Here is a 16,279-nt window from a genome sequence, read left to right on the forward strand (position 1 = left end):
ATACCGACGAAGCCTCACAATCTACTTGTATCGCTTGTTTGCGCACCTAAACAGGCACCGAAATCAGCTAACGCAGATGACAGAAAGCTTCGTCCGGAAAGCTGCTTGCAGACGGCACACGCACCCATACACAAACAGACATAAACACAAACATACACACACACCTACGCATTTCGCAAGAAAGCTGTTGATGTGTCGATGTCCAGGAGAGACCGCAATATGCGTTGAATCAGCGTTTTAAAAATTACTTTCGTTAAGGCGGGTTGCTAGTTTTTCAATAGGTTTCTGCATTTCTAATGGGGTAACTTAATATATTAAATTAACCCAAAGATCGCTGCAGTCGATTACAGGTTGTTGGTAAGATTAAGACACCTGGTAGTACACAAGCATTACTACCACGGATATATGCTACTCATGGATATGAAGCTGCTGGAAACCGAGAGAGCAACTGAAGGCTATCCGTTAGGGTGACTCGTAACCGAAATTGTTCGAAAGTCTTATTAAGTATAATTACCGCCTGATGGTGCTTTGAGCAATAAAAAAATCTAGGAATATCACAGATATGATGTGCACAAGAATTTCGATATCGTTAGAGCTGGAAAGAGAGTAAGCATACGAAAGTTGCCGATCGGAAGTTAGCTGATATACATATACATAGAAAGTTGTACGCTGCTGCAAGAGTACCGTGTATATACATCTCCTTGTATTGCTATGTGTCACGTCTCGCGTATAGCAGATGGTCGACATTCGTACCCATTCGTATGTTGTCAACAAACGAGACATAACCAGCGCGATTTTGCGAAAACTTTCGCAGAACACACATGGCAACCATACTTATTCTGATTATAGGACCTGCTCGTACTGCCTACAAGACAGGCAGTGGTAAAATAGTGGCTACTGCCGCCTCGATCGAATGTTGAGGTAGCTTTATTATAGCATGCAACAACGAAAATTGCCGCGGAACTGTATACTTGTCGTCATTAACGACACTGTTATAAGCGATAGAATCGCAGTATGTCATGTATTACATTAGGACGTTATTATTAGGACGTTACACTATTTACGATCACTTTATTATTAGTGAAATTATTATTATATGCCACATTATTATTCGTATTCACATCATTCTTATTATCATGTTAGAGCCGCCGGCCACTTCCTCTCACCACGGGTACCAGAATTGAGTTGCGCAGGCTCTGATCGCCATTCTGATGGACTATCGCCGTTGTCGTCAATGATAATTGACATACACCGATATGGGCAGATCAGTAGATGGCCACACACGAGAACCCTATCCACAAGCCAGTGAAAAAAATCGTAGCTACATAGCTGCTGACCAGCCACCTAACCAGCCAGACGGCCCCCTGGCGTCATGACCGGGTCCGTAACAGCTGATGAGCCGAAAGACCAAACGACACAAAAGTAACGCGCACCATCATTAATACTACCACTACTCGTGCCAAATAACCGATGCACTTCACTTTGTGGCATCGTGCCGAAGGCGATTGCAAACGACACTGCATTTGCTGTCATCGTCGTTGTTGCTTTTCACGACGATAGTCGGCGCCGCGAACAGCTAAGAAGAACGCTGATGAACAAACGCTTTGGTGGACGGACAGTCCGAACGAGGGACAGGCAGATGTTTCGATGCTTCTATTTGCCAGCGGCACTAGCAGCCACTAGTAACAGCAGCCATTAGTGCAGACCAAGTTAGAGGTGGCACTGGTGATGTCCGTTCCGCCAAGTTATATTGTAGCGGTCCTCCAGCAGCGTCAGAAAGTGGTTGGCACCAGGCCGGAATAGTTTAGAGTAGCCGTCCGGAGTGGCCCATTGTGACCGACCAAAATGGTCAGCAACAATGGCTAGCCACCACAGCGACGACGACAACAACGCACGCTACTAGAGATGTGTCCATTATGATGTTCTCCTTGTCTTCATCGACTCGGTACCCATAGTAGGAGCCCTTTTATGACGATTGGTCCTGCCGCGCTGACTCCGCGGTCACTCCTGAATTGACCAGGGGTCTCTGGCGACGGCGGTGACTGCTGCTGCTTCTGCTGAGTTCCGGGCTTACTTTCCCTGCTGTTGTTCTTCTCGTCGTCACTGTTATTGTTGCTGTTATTGCTAGCAACTTTTTTAAAGACACGCCAACGGAACGATCACATCATCATCAACAGCATCACTGCCATCAACGAGCATAACATAGGTATCAGCGTTAACAGTTACGACTACGTAGCGGTATCAACAACGGTATGAGTTCGTCAACTTCTCATGCTGTGCACTATCGCAGGTGAGGGCCGGCCAGACTTAGCAACGACCGTTGGAGAGTCGCCGAGCGAACAGCGGCGACGGCTGCGCTCACTCAATTGCCACTCGCCAGTCGAGCGCTACCGATAGCTGATGAACGTTGCTGTTGGCCAGCGTATATTTGGGGAACGCCAACCGTGGAAGAGCGAAGCAGAGCTACTGGTTAGCTTCGACCGACGACTGCTCAAATATTAGCTATGATAACTGTGAACTAACGAAAAGCAACAATTCGACAACGCTGGAACGTTAAACATGAGAATACAATGGCGTATTAATAGTAACAGTAATAGCGAGTCCGAGTAGCGCGTCGATCACTAGCCAGATCCCCAGCGAATATGAAGGGAAAACGCCGGTGGGGAATAAGTGTATCTCCATCAACAGTTATGTGCTAAAGGACTGATTGAACAGAAGGCAAAGCATGGAATCGAATGCATGCAGTAATAGGGGAAGAAATCATATAATATAGGATCAAGAATGGCATGTATGCCAAGACTGCGCTCAAAAAAAGGAAAGTTTTAGTAATGGCTGCACTTAAAGGCCCCAAAACGTTTGTACATGCTAGGTAATAATTCTCGGTAATAATTGACTTCGATAAGGTTAGAAAGGCGAGGAGTGCTAACCCGCTGATGTATTTGTGAAAAATTTGTACCGCACGGTTGGAGAGTTGTGGCGGCAAAAGCTGGTACTGGCCTAGCACCGACGCAAATAAGAAACAACAGAAGAAAATGTGTTTTAACAAAATGACATATATACGTATAATAACAGTAACGTAATTATATTATCGATAGTTTCTATATGGTTCGTTTTTATCACCTATAAAGTCGGATGTGGCTCTTAATGGTTTGTATACAAGGGTGGGTAGATCAGTCGATAGGCTAACTCGATATAAAACACACGTAGTATTTCCAAGCTTCACATAGCTCGCACTTGCGCAAACTGACGTAATATCTTCACATCTGGCATCGCTACAGAAGTTTTCATATTGCCTGAACGTCCGTATTTCTCTACGAAACCTGGCTATATATGTATATTGGCTAAAAATGAGGTTTACGGACCAGTTTTTATCATAATACTCCTATGAATCAATCAATTAGACGCCATACCTTATGCCAGCAATGCACAAATCGATGATCCGGTGCTGCTTAATACATAACTTTGTGCAGAATAAATAATAATAATATCCGTAATTAAAATAAGGTAGGTGAGAAACAAAACTTACTTGTTGCTGCCGGCCGATTCGCTTTTGCCCTTCCGGCCGCACACGCATAATACGAGTGACACGGCCGAGGCCAGTAGCACCACGATGGACCAGACAAACTCTGCTGGTAACCACATTACCCCTACTGCTGCAAAAAGCGCCATTCTACGGTTGACGCTACCATAGAACTCGTAGATGTGCTATATATCCGCCACTTAATCCAGTTCTCTTGACTACTGTAGCTGCGTTTGCAGCTGTCCTCTGGACTTCCGGCGTCCAGCTAAACAGGACAAGCAAGGGGACCACAAACACCAATCAAGCATGAACGAACACTTGAACTGCACACAAACACACGAACTGCCGACTCTCGGGTTTGAGACCTCGGCGATTGGTGAAGAAAATAATGGCGATAGGGCTTAATTGGAGGTAGGCATCTCAGCAGTCAAACAACGCAGTAACATTAGTAGGCACTCGAGTCTTCGTACCGCGGGAAGATATAATTATCTCGGTGATGTATGCACGGACATTGAATCGAGCAGAAGAAAAAAGGCATTTGAGCGATCGAAACTAGTTGAAACTTATTTCAATGTTTCATGTTATTTTAACAGCAGAACCAAAGACTGACGCAGCAATAACAATAACACTCAACCAATCACATTCGAGAATGGGGCTGTAAGCACGCTTTGCCGTATTCCTTGGATCGTTACTTTTGCTGAACGCGACAACTGCAGGGCATCTGTGCCCCTCGAAGTGGTCAGTGACCACATTGATACGTCATCGTTGCTGAACTGCTATTGGATTGATTTCGTTGAACTTGATTCAGTAGTCTTAATCTAGGCCAAGTCATTCGGCTACACGGTAAGAAACAGACAGATTATACACATCCACACATGCGTATTAGCGCCTAACCGGACCAATTTTGCTCAGCCTCTATATCATTCTTATAAGAACGACAGCAACAGCTGAATTGAAGTCGTCGGCACCGTTAGCCTATTATGAGCAGCAACAGCGATAGCCTCAGCAAGAGGACTCTTCGTGTTGTGCCACCCCTCTGCACTCGAACAAACGAACGAAATCACTCTCTGTGGCGGGCTCAGAGCGCGCCGCGCCCTGTCAGCTCGGAGAGAACTCTGAAGCGAGAACCGGAGAGCCGTTACAACTCTTTTGGCTCCGACTCCACTTGAGTCAATAGCTTACGAGGTAACTCTTGGAAAAGTTCTGGTGGCAGCAGTGACAGAAGTAAGCGCTTCAGCAGAGGCAATCACAGTGTTTCAACTCGAAGTCTACGTCAGCTGATAATTGTGTGAAATGCGAGTTGTATTGAAATATAAAAAAAAAAAAAAGTTGTATAGAAACAACAAAAGACGAGGATTTCGGTCTCGATCGATTACTGACATATAGGCTATTACTAACACACGTTATTCACGAATTTGACGTCATGCTGTTGTTGTTTTATCATTTCCTCTGCTCGTGTGCACGTTTGTGCAGAACTCATCCTAGGTGGAAACGACGGGCAGGGAAGCTGTAACACCGTTTTCTATTCCCTGTCCTCACCTATCTGTTGGTGCACTCACACACATACCGATTGACTGGTTTTGCTTCGACTGGTGCGAAATGGCTGTGATATCGGTTGGCGGCGAGTTGACGTCGACACTCCGTTAGTCCACTCGGTTGTTATCCTTGTTTCTGGCGGAGCTGGCGCCTGTTAATCTGACGGAGATCTCTTTGATGCAAACGTTCAGATGCAAAGATCTGCTCAATAGCAGTGTTAACAGCGGCAGCTGCGCCGGGTTTCGGCGCTGGTCTCCGCCGACTACTCTCTTGTATCTCCGGCAACAACAACGACGAATACGACCGGGCAATTCTCCTAGCTGCTTCCTGCCATCGGCTATTGACACCACAGAAACAATCCCTTGACCAAAACCAGCAGCAAAACCATGACACACGGGAACCCTTGGCACCAGCACTCACTCCACTAACTACTGGAACGACACTGCTTTGGCTGCCTGAAGTCCTCACACCATAACAACACTAGTCGTTGTCGTCAGCGTTAGCGCCGTCGAACTGCTCCCCACAGCGGCCTATTCTTAGCTCGCTATTCGTGGCCGGTGGCTGCCGCAGCTGCTGTTTGTGCCGTCGCTACTGGACCGCGCTAGCAGAGAAAACGCTAGCAAAAGCCTGGTAGTAGCGGTGGATGGTGACGACAGCCGGACATCGGTAGTTCCAGCGACGTAACGTTCACCTACGGCAAAGCTGGCGGCGATGAAGGCAGCCGTACCGGCAGTTTGTTTTCTTACTGCCGCCGTAGACTCTCTCCACTAGGACAAACAAACAGATCGACAGGCGGGCGGGAGGCCGAGCGGACAGAGCTGGCTATTATAAGCCTCTATAGCAAACCAGCCCCTCGTTTGCCGTAACTGGGTTTCAGTTTCCGACTGGCACTTTGTCCTCGTATGATTCCTACGGTAATTTGGCCACCATCTGTGTTCTACCATATAAACGAAGGGACCTTGGACAACAGCAGCTACACTGTCATTGTGGATACACAGACATAAGTAGAGAGTTAGATAGATGAGGAAAGAAGCCGCAGAGCCAGCTCCACCTGCCATGTTTACACTGAACCACTGCCCTCTCCCAGCTATGGGGCTGCTGCCAACAACTTCCCGCCGCTGCTGTTGCCTGCCTGCACGGTTAAGAGCCTATTCGGCTATTTACCCCTCGAACAAAACCGCCGACAGTGACTACTAGGAAGCATGATACAGACAGGCGGCATCCTCTCGTTCCCACATGGAGGGGCAAGCAAGCAGACAGATTGCTACCAAATGAATTTAGACCAAATGAGAGAGAAATTAATGACGCGCTCATTCTGTTAATACACGGCCCCTCCATAGAGAACAAAACCATAGTACTCCAGGTATTACGGCCATAACGGAATTAAATAGGAGATGATAGGGAGTTCTGTTTGATCGTGACGGCAAAAACATGGAGGCATGAACAGTTTGGCGCATTAGCACCACCAGGAGAAAAGGGTTAAAGCAACGTTCGGGAACTGACATAATGAAGGCCTGATAGAATGGTAAAAAATGACGATTAGTAATTAATTCTTCAACGAAGTAAAGCTGACAATTTTCAATGGCAAGTAGAATTTGAGTCTGTTAACTTTTTTACGGCTAAAGTAAACATCGTTTATGTTAATCTCGCTGATTGAAAAAAATAATCATCTATCAAATTCTTTCATATGGTGAAAACTATAGGGAAGAAATGTCATATTTGCAGATTTTAATGAAAACAAGCAATTCAAAGCAAAATCGTTAAAGATAGCTAATAATAGTATTAATAATAATAACTGGTAGTAACCTAAAGGTATTTTTTGGTAAAACAATGACAGCCCTGCAAGCGCGATGGTAAGTTATCCTTTCTGAAACACCCTGTACCATACGTCTGTTACACCATTTTTCTATTTTAATAAAAATATTGTTTATGTCCCAAGTATGTACTTGGGAACCTGCTAAATTAATAATTAGTAGATCTGTAAACCTGTTGTTGAACAATCCAAGCTTAATCATAGTCCATACAATTGGTGACCATACGATTGATACGAAACAGATAAGCTTTTCTTTTCGGTTCGTTTACAGATTCGACACTGATAAACCTAACGTTCAATTATCGGTCTTTGCCAACCTAAGCCGCAGTTAATTTGTATGGCAATACCAGTTAAGTTTTGTCAGTAATTTGATCAGCTTCGCTAGTCCTTTCCGCTTATAGAGTCTTCTTCAGTGATCTCAAATCAGGCCTGCCGAAGGTTTTGGAAACGATATTACAACTTCGTTTGATCTATCTATCAGAACTGTAATTAGAAAGGATTCTACATAGGGTTGAAAAAAATTTTGTCGCCAGCAAGACACACGAGTCAACACAATTCAAGATATACCCGTTTAAAAGGATCGCAGGGATAATGGTGGACCTCGTAAATTGGTTTTCTATATATATATATATATATATATATATATATCTTATAATTATTTACAAAGACATAGTAAACGGATGTCCTTTTTGCATTCTACTAATAGTTTAACGCTAGGTAAGTTATATTTGGGATTAAAGCTTATCCAGATTACCTTCTGGCTTGCCATTGAGTTAAGCACTTGCCGGTATTAGCCCGCCGAATTTCAAAGCAGACGACTTTCAATCGCGTTGTTATTTTCACAGATTCGCACTTCGGTTCGTGAGAAAACTTCTCTATTTCAAGCAAAGACACACCGGTTTTTTGTGAGTTGCCAGTGGTGCGCGACAACAATGATTTCTAGAATGCTCTCCCGGTCACTGGGCTCCCTGCGGAGTCTCAATGCTGTTCAGACTGCTCAATATCATGAGAAGGTACGTCTACGCGCTTTGCATATCTTAACCGACCACTGCGATGGCTCTAAATATTACGAAATTTTTGTACTACGTTTCATAACACTGAGGTAGCGCAGAGAGTGACAGTACATACAGTTACGCTAATTCTCTAAAACTCCGAACTCAGACTTTAAAGCCAGAAGCAATACTGTGAAATTTTTTGATAGTATTCTGAACCGTTTTTATATTTGCTCACATATGTTTGTCTTAAAAACTATGTGAACTGCGTGGGTTCATTGTAGAGGTATATGGCCAAAAAGATGTTCTGTGAATGGCTCGAGCCAATGCAATAGTATAACGGTTAAGCCACCTATTGAATCATTAGACACCGTACAAATAGCTTGACAGGCCCTACAGGTAAGGTATGATACTCTAAAAAAGGTAACGAAAGAATCGCAGAGATACGTAGTACTATTCAATAGGGCAAATTACAATAAAAAAACCTATACGTTTTTTTGTTTAGAAGATACTGACGCAAAGATGTATTCATTTTTCCAAGGTCTTTAGCACTAATAGAACTTAAGCTGAAACTGAAAATCGACGAAGCTAAAAAAAAAAAAAACGAAAGAATTTTGATTCGTGATAACCACTGAGTTCATGTAAGTTATTTGTCAAGCGATTACAAAGTACTAATTTATTTTCTAGTTCACGTTAGCCCCAATTTGGTCTCCTAATCACTAAATCACTAAAAAAAAAAAATAAGCAAGCGGGCAGGCAAGCAGGTAACGGTATCCTTATAAGAAAATATCGTTGTTTTACGCTCACAGAGGAAGTTAAAATGTATAAAATCCCAGTGTTTTTCTGAGATCATTACACAGGGACCTGATCTGTTGTTAGAGCTGTTCCACTACGATCATGGGACGTACTCAGCTGTTTGTGTCCAATGGTATCTAAGCATGTGTATCACTTTCTGGATTGTAGTAGGAATGCCGCTTTCAATCCTTGTGTAAATAAAACATTATGGTAGGTTACTAACATTACGACCAGCCGAAAGGTAATAACTCGGTGCTTGTATAATGAAGGTTATCACAGTCTAGTCCAACATAAAAATCCATAGTCGAGAAGGATTTGTGAAATGCTCAGTCGCAGGCGGGTACTCGAGCTCGCATAAATATTATAAAACGTAGCCCCAAATAGGCCAACTCCGGATTCGGTAAGATAAGAGGACTGGCAAAAAGCGCATGTGCACTAATCTTTGGTTGAAAGCTCTTTCCAACTATTGGTTTGAATTGTACTGTTTGATATACCATATTTAATTAAGAAAACTATTATTTATTTTTTGTAGGTGATTGACCACTACGAAAACCCACGCAATGTAGGGACGCTAGATAAGAAATCGATGCGCGTTGGTACCGGTCTGGTTGGAGCTCCTGAGTGTGGAGATGTTATGAGACTGCAGATTGAAGTTGACGACAATGGGAAAATTATCAATGCCAAGTTTAAGACTTTCGGATGTGGTCAGTAGGATTATATATCTAATGGAAATTATTTGAATTTGAGTCAAGCTGCCATTATCGTGTTCAGAGAGACTTGTGACCTTAATCCTAACAATAATAAGTTTTTCCTGAAATTTGTTTCGGCGTTCTGGCGGAAGACATGCGGGTTTAAGGTTTAACAGGAAAAAGCTTACATCCATGTGCACAAGTATCTTTACCTAACCGACATTGATATTCAATAACAGGTTCGGCGATCGCATCATCCTCCCTAGCAACCGAGTGGGTTAAAGGCAAAACGCTTGATCAGGCACTCGGCATCAAAAATACTGATATTGCAAAGGAGCTATGCTTGCCGCCTATCAAACTGCATTGTTCGATGCTTGCTGAGGACGCCCTTAAGGCAGCGCTTTCGGACTATCGTCTCAAACAGCAAAAAGCGAACGCCGAACAGGAAACAAAGGAAGCAGCCAAATGAATCGCGGATACATTCAATAAAGTAGTGGGCAACAATATCGACAAAATTTACAAAGAAAGCTATATATATAACAATCACAGACAACGAAAATGTCAACTTTAAGTGAGCCTTTTGAAACTGATAAGAAACAAGGGAAGAGAGCAGATTGCAAAAAAATTGTGCTGCGAGATATTCTGTCACCAAGGAATGTTCTGTCCAAGAAAAACCTATAGTTTTCCGTCAGTAAAAATGTGAAGTTGCACAACATCGTGGTTAAAGCTAGCCTTTGATTTTTTTTCTAAATGTAAGAGCGTAGATATTAACAGCGATTACTGTCCCAATTACTTCGGCCTGTTAATGTAGACTAGCGGGAACAGTTGTTTTGCCGTAATATAATCATATCGGTTGTTATGCTAACGTAACAAAAAATGTTCTTTGAATACTATAGAATACTAAATACCATTTTGAAAGGCGATGATTTTGTTGGTAAAGATGCGATGTGGTGTCTAGTGACGTTCACTTAGGCAGTGTAGTGTTACTAAATATATTTAAGAGTCCTAAGATATGAAGTTTTTTTCTGGTTCGGCAATTAGTGATCTAGATTGGAGTTCATCTACTCTACATAAGTTTACAATACCCGGACGTACTAAGCGATTTGCATTTGATGTCTAGTATTTTACGAGTATTATAGCATTGGACACAAGGTCACGTAGAGTAGTATTTTACGAGTATTATAGCATTGGACACAAGGTCACGTAGAGATTTTACCTTTAATGTAAGGTAAAATCTCTACATTACAATACAAAAAAGTTCTGTCAGATCTATAGTATATTAACGTCTTGTTTAACAACCGAAGCTGCAGAATAAACGAAAAGCTTCTTAGATATACATCTATTGTTATGTATATAAATCATGTAATGATATAAAAACAGTAAAATCGTTTCAGATAAATACAATGCGATGTGCTTGACTTCGATAGTTTGACACTTTTTCAATGCATTGTAGAACATTATATAATAATGTTCTATATAATAGCATACTAGTTTCAGATAAGCTAATATCATGTGTAAAACGGCACCTTCTTAAAGTATTGGAAATTATATTTCCGTTAATTGTATTTTTAAGAGAATGATAGCGTCTCTCCCTCTTTGGCTACAACTAATTATTGCAGCTATAAACAACATTGAAGGCAGAAGGTAAAAGGCAGAAGACCAACAATTTTATGTAACCTAAATGTATTTGTTGTAATTTCTAGAGTATCTATTGCATCTGGTGCTGCTCGTATTTGGGTCTAAATAAGAGATTGCAGTCTTTTACGTGGTACAGGGAAGTTAGCGTAGATTTATTGGCAGTTGAGTACTGAGTAATTTCAGGACTTTGAATGTCTAGAGAAATATGCGTGTTTTAAGGTATTTGGGTCCAAAAACACTGCGTTCCGCCTTAGCTGCGTTCGTTGTTGTCTGATTCTTTTTGGTGCTCATAGTATGTGCTGATGCCCTACAGCTCTGTAGGTGTTAGGGAATTAAAAATGTATTTTATTAAAAAAATATCAGTGACACGGCTCGCCTTGTTGCTTCGCAATACAAGCTTCGTGCTTATAACACTTACGGTCAATTGTATCCCCTTGAGAATACTAGCGGTAAGGTCTCTGAACATTGTCAAATTACATATTTGTATCTTTGATCTGTTACTCTTCTGACTGTTCGTTGGGTTTAATTGATGTAGCCCATAACTAGTTTTAGTCTAGCCTAATAAAGCAAAGAAGAAAGCAAAAAAGACTTGTCCTATTGGCTTTTAAGTCGGGCCTAGTATGTCGACATGTAGGTTTGAGAGAATGTTGTGCGCGCTATCAAATGCGTTCATTCGACAACGAAGCCGCTATTTTGAACAAGAGTGCGTTGCAAAACAATTAAACACAGCCCGGCCGGTGTCTTTAGGAACGACGTTTCGCGAAGCAGTGAACTGTTACCGTACGTTTGACTTTTGAGCTTATTTTTCAAACAAACTTCGGGCAGAAGATTTGGAATAGTCAACTTCCACCATGTCGATGTTAGATAACTTACGGAGATCAGAAAGTTTTATTTAAGACTCGTTGGATTTTTCTTTAATATGTCAACGCTTTAACGCGCTACCTAGTACGACTGTCCAGTAATTCGAGTCGTGTTTTCTATTTTTAAGCTAAAATTAATCTTCACTTACAAGTATTTTCTACCAGTATAACTTGTGCCGTCCTTATCGTGACTCTTTAACCTGAATTACGTAGTTATGTTTGTCAATTCTGATATCCAGTGCTTCCGTGAATAGCAACTGTGCAAGGAAAGAATAGGAAAAAGGTTTAATTTTTCGACTACGACAGTTCAGAAAAGTTACGTAGACAGCATAAGTGTTCCTAGTGTTTAAGAAGCGGTCGCCCGTCCTTGTTCCGTGCACAAGAGTGTGAACTTTCACTTCATTTCGAGAACAGCCGTATCGCCATAATCAGTGTTGTTTTGGCGTTGAACACCATCTTGCTCAAAAAAGGCGCCAGCTGCGAGAGTTATATTTTTATTTATGTTTATAACTTTTTGTATTATTAGGCGGACATACGAAAGTAGGTTGTGACTGTTAGGCTATTTGCTAAAAATATTCTTATCATATCTAGATAGTAGCTAAATCCTCGGCAGTTGTGGCTTATCTCAGACATTGGTCTTTATAGGTTAATGATTCAAATGCCCTAAGGTTTTAACTTTGATGAATCAATATTATGTATAAGAGCAAACATTTATAGCAGTTAAAAAATAGTATTCCGTTTATTTATCCCAGCTCCGCCAAGAATCCCAGATCTTAAAAAAATTACATACTATGTACGATTTATTTTTTTGAAAGCAGGTTTAATTTTAGTCTTCAACGCAACTCTGAACCAAATCTACGGGTACAACGAGAGAAGAAATAACACTTCTAACATACTGTTTTTGTTTAGTGTGTTTAGCTGCTTGGATGTCTCCGCGTGAGTGGCAGTTTGTCGAAATCCTGGGTTTTATGACGTACATAAAGTTCTCGCGCATACAACATTAGACTACAAAAAAATTCACAGGTGTTTTTTATTATTTGTGCGTAACAACAGACGAAAGACAATGACGTATTCGAGTGGAGATGGGGGAACGGCAGGATCCTCTAACGAAGTGATCCTGAGGGATCCACCAACAGATGGAATTTCCGCAGTAAAATTTGGCCAAACCTCCAACCAGTTTTTGGTTGCTTCCTCATGGGATGGTTTTATTCGCTTGTATGATATACAAGGCGAGACTCGTTGTAGAGCGAAGTTTGATCTCGGCGGACCGGTTCTCGATACCTGTTTTCAGGTCAGTTAGCCTTCTTAATTATTTTGAGCTAAATATTATTCCTCTAAGTCCGTGAAATGTGACCCGTCTTGAACACACATAGTTTCAGATAAGGACGTTATATGACATGGATCAATCTTTTCTTAATTTGGCCGTTGCGCTTGCAGGGAAGCAGCCATGTATGGAGCGCTGGAGTACATCGCAGTGTTCGCTTGTTTGACATTAACCAAGGTACAGAGCTTAAGGCAGGGTCTCACGAGGACACCGTAAGGTAAGTGGGAACTTAAATCTTATTACTACTGGCAGCTAGCAGAGATAGCAACGTATCGTTAAAGCATTTGCCGCACTGATTGTCTTGTTTGCACTGATCAATTATAGTCATGGACAGAATAAATTATGTAGTCTAGTAGACTATACGTTAGTGCACACATATAAACTATTATCTTGTACGATATCCGTCTTGTGGTAATGTTTCTTCTTAAACAGATGCATCGAATACGCGTCAGATGTGTCGCAGATTGTCAGTGGCGGGTGGGACGGAGCCGTGAAGCTCTGGGATCCGCGAAAACCTATCGGCCCAATTAGCTCGCATTCACAGGACAATAAAGTCTATGCGATAGCCATTGCTGGTGAGCGAATCATCGTGGGAACTGCCAATAGAAAAGTACGTGAGATCATTGTATCGTGTTTGCATGGACATATAGATGAGACCGTTGTAATCTATTGTCTCGTCCATAAGTTGAGTTGCAGAGTTGTTTATACACGAACATAAAAAATTTGTTATGGAAACGAGGATACTTTATATGGGCCGTCACTAAGCTCATCTGAATTGATGTGATGCACTGTGACTTTTTCAGTCAGCTTTTTCCAGAATAATGTTTGTAGTTCTAGTGTGTGAAGTTATCTGCGTAAACTGATAAGCAAGATTTTATAATCGTGCCATTTTACACCATAGTTATTACCGCTGTTTGTGTTCGCTATTGCCCGATTTACAGAAGAGGGCACTGGTCATTGTTAAGTCTTTATTATGACATAATCTTCTGAGGGTAAGCTTTGTGATTTTTGAGGTAATCATCCCGTCAAATCGGGTTAAGCCAGACAAAAATGTGGTATAAGGTTATTGATGTCTCAAAACATCTAATACCGTACTGGTCTAACCAAGAGAGTTTTAGTCATAGGTGGAGTCCATAGACCAAACAGTGTATTCTTGACGTTATCCGAATATCATTTTGTACGTTTGTGATCCTAAACAGGTATTAATCTGGGACTTAAGAAACATGGCGTTTGTACTACAGAAACGAGACTCGTCGCTTAAATTCCAAACAAGAGCAATAAAGGCTTTTCCGGATAAAACAGGATATGTGTTATCATCGATTGAGGGTCGAGTTGCTGTCGAGTATCTTGATCCGTCGCCTGAAGCTCAGAAAAAGAAATACGCATTTAAATGCCACAGGTGTTTATGATTTAACAATATATTGGTGATAATATAAAAAAAAAATTCTCTAACAAAAGCATTCGTCTGAGAAGAATTATCCGCAGTCTACTTTATACTCGCTCATACTTGATGAGCTTTTTCTTTAAATTATTCCTATAGTTTTGTATATAAATAGTTTTGTATATTGGTCACTTCTAACTCATTTTGTAGGTAAAGTCTTATATATAAACGATGACTTGACGTTACTAGCGTTATAACTACTTATGATCTGAGGTATTCAAATGTCGGTTGAGACTCATTTGTTTCCCGTGATCGTATAATCGGGCATTTTATATAATAATTTCCTTTTGTGCAGAATGAAGGACCCATCGACCAAAATCGAGCATATCTACCCGGTAAATGCTATTGCTTTTCACACGGTGCACGGGACGTTTGCTACTGGTGGCAGTGATGGTTTCGTCAACGTTTGGGACGGGCGTAACAAAAAACGACTTTGTCAATTTCATAAATTTCCTACGTCAATTTCGTCGCTTGCATTTTCACCCGATGGAAGCGCACTTGCTATCGCGGCGAGCTTCCAGCATGAGTACCGTCTGGAACAGAATCAACAGCCACCTGCTGACCAGATTTACATTCGACACGTGACGGATCAAGAGACAAAGCCCAAATAAGAACAATTCAAGTTTCCAAAGCGATACACCGGAACTTGGCTATGATGATGATGATTATTATACGACTAGATGAGCGACGTTAAACAAGATAATGTTGACGTGAAGGGAGAACAGACGAGGCCAAAAACATGAGGTGGCGATGCGAGCGGGGTTCCTTTAAAATTTTAGAAGCAGAGCCAATTATAAATTCGTTTGTAATGTATGGAGAGGTGTGATTTCGGGGTGAGATTTGTATAGTCTAAAATTCTTTGAAGTTAAGGAGGAAAAGAGGATAGTTCGTAGGGAATCATTGAATAGCCCTTGCTGGAAACACTCTTAATGCATGAGACTCTGTATATTTAAAATGTGTCGTCGAAGAAGGTATTCATGAGGTGAGATTCCCATGAATTATATGAATGAGTTTTGTCGACTACTGGTGTAGAAATGGGCATTGTGGGACAAAAGAGCTCAAGCCGTAATATAAGAAAATTTGAGGCAACTTAAAGCGCCTTGCGAATACTTTTTACGAGGTTACGAGTTTTGTAATGTATTCCTCACCGTGACACTGTATGCATGACCGTGATGGATATGCTAACATAAAACGCCTAGATAATGATGTTCTAAGAACTCTAAAAGTGAGTATAAAGCGACATTTTCAAGTAAGCATTTTTATTGTTTTCGTTTTAAGGCTTGCCTTTCTTTGGAAAGCTGTTAGTTTTATAGAATACAGTGGAGTAGTTTTGTGGCCCGCAAAAAGCTACCAAAGTATTTGACGACTAGGTAAGTTGCATATTAGGTTATTTCAAGTCATATAGCAGTTTTATCATTCTATAAAGTTGTTATAATTATGACGACAAGGGCCAAAAATCGACACCTACATTCGAGTCCTTGGATGCTAACGAGCTATTAAACAAAAGCAAACGAGACGACAGCGTATACAGGCAAAACAAAGAGGTTGACCAAATACAACCATACAGAATGTATGACGTGCTTTGCTGAAAAGAAGTAATAAAAAAACTTGTATAACATGATTATGGGAAATAGTTTATTTTACTTTACGGAATCCTTGGTGGAGTTACAA

General features: G+C 41.4%; 3 protein-coding genes across 13 annotated transcripts in view; 2 read left to right on the forward strand and 1 right to left on the reverse strand.

Moving 5' to 3' along the window:
• LOC111259004 (uncharacterized) overlaps positions 1-6,581 on the reverse strand; it is an 89,361-nt gene extending 82,780 nt beyond the window's left edge. For 4 of the 8 annotated variants that reach the window (XR_002679357.2, XR_002679356.2, XM_022830666.2 and 1 more), the window contains exon 1: positions 3,527-6,581. Coding sequence is in view for 2 of the 8 variants with exons in the window: in XM_022830666.2 (XP_022686401.1) it covers positions 3,527-3,669 (143 nt within the window). In the remaining 6 variants the exon portion in view is untranslated. Of the gene's footprint in view, positions 1-4; positions 3,019-3,526 lie in introns of those variants that run through there. The other 4 variants (XM_086967685.1, XM_086967684.1, XM_086967688.1 and 1 more) reach the window with 3 other exon arrangements.
• A 1,133-nt stretch (positions 6,582-7,714) lies between these two features.
• IscU (Iron-sulfur cluster assembly enzyme) lies at positions 7,715-10,749 on the forward strand. Its single transcript, XM_022830673.2, has 3 exons — positions 7,715-7,882; positions 9,189-9,360; positions 9,585-10,749. Exons 1-3 carry the CDS (start codon positions 7,802-7,804, stop codon positions 9,812-9,814), a joined length of 483 nt encoding a protein of 160 aa, XP_022686408.2. The 5' UTR covers positions 7,715-7,801; the 3' UTR covers positions 9,815-10,749.
• An 891-nt stretch (positions 10,750-11,640) lies between these two features.
• Bub3 (mitotic checkpoint protein Bub3) lies at positions 11,641-16,229 on the forward strand. Of its 4 annotated transcripts, XM_022830669.2 has the most exons (7): positions 12,286-12,383; positions 12,662-12,779; positions 12,897-13,134; positions 13,281-13,384; positions 13,600-13,777; positions 14,367-14,566; positions 14,904-16,229. In XM_022830669.2, exons 1-7 carry the CDS (start codon positions 12,344-12,346, stop codon positions 15,217-15,219), a joined length of 1,194 nt encoding a protein of 397 aa, XP_022686404.1. In that variant the 5' UTR covers positions 12,286-12,343; the 3' UTR covers positions 15,220-16,229. The 4 variants fall into 4 exon arrangements, with proteins under 4 accessions (XP_022686405.1, XP_022686407.1, XP_022686404.1 ...); XM_022830670.2 differs by lacking the exons at positions 12,286-12,383; positions 12,662-12,779 and adding an exon at positions 11,641-11,763; XM_022830672.2 differs by lacking the exon at positions 12,662-12,779 and having other exon boundaries at positions 12,284-12,383.
• Positions 16,230-16,279: the final 50 nt, after the last annotated feature.

This window comes from Varroa jacobsoni, unplaced genomic scaffold (assembly GCF_002532875.2).
Source record: "Varroa jacobsoni isolate VJ856 unplaced genomic scaffold, vjacob_1.0 scaffold_285, whole genome shotgun sequence".
NCBI lineage: Eukaryota > Metazoa > Arthropoda > Arachnida > Mesostigmata > Varroidae > Varroa > Varroa jacobsoni.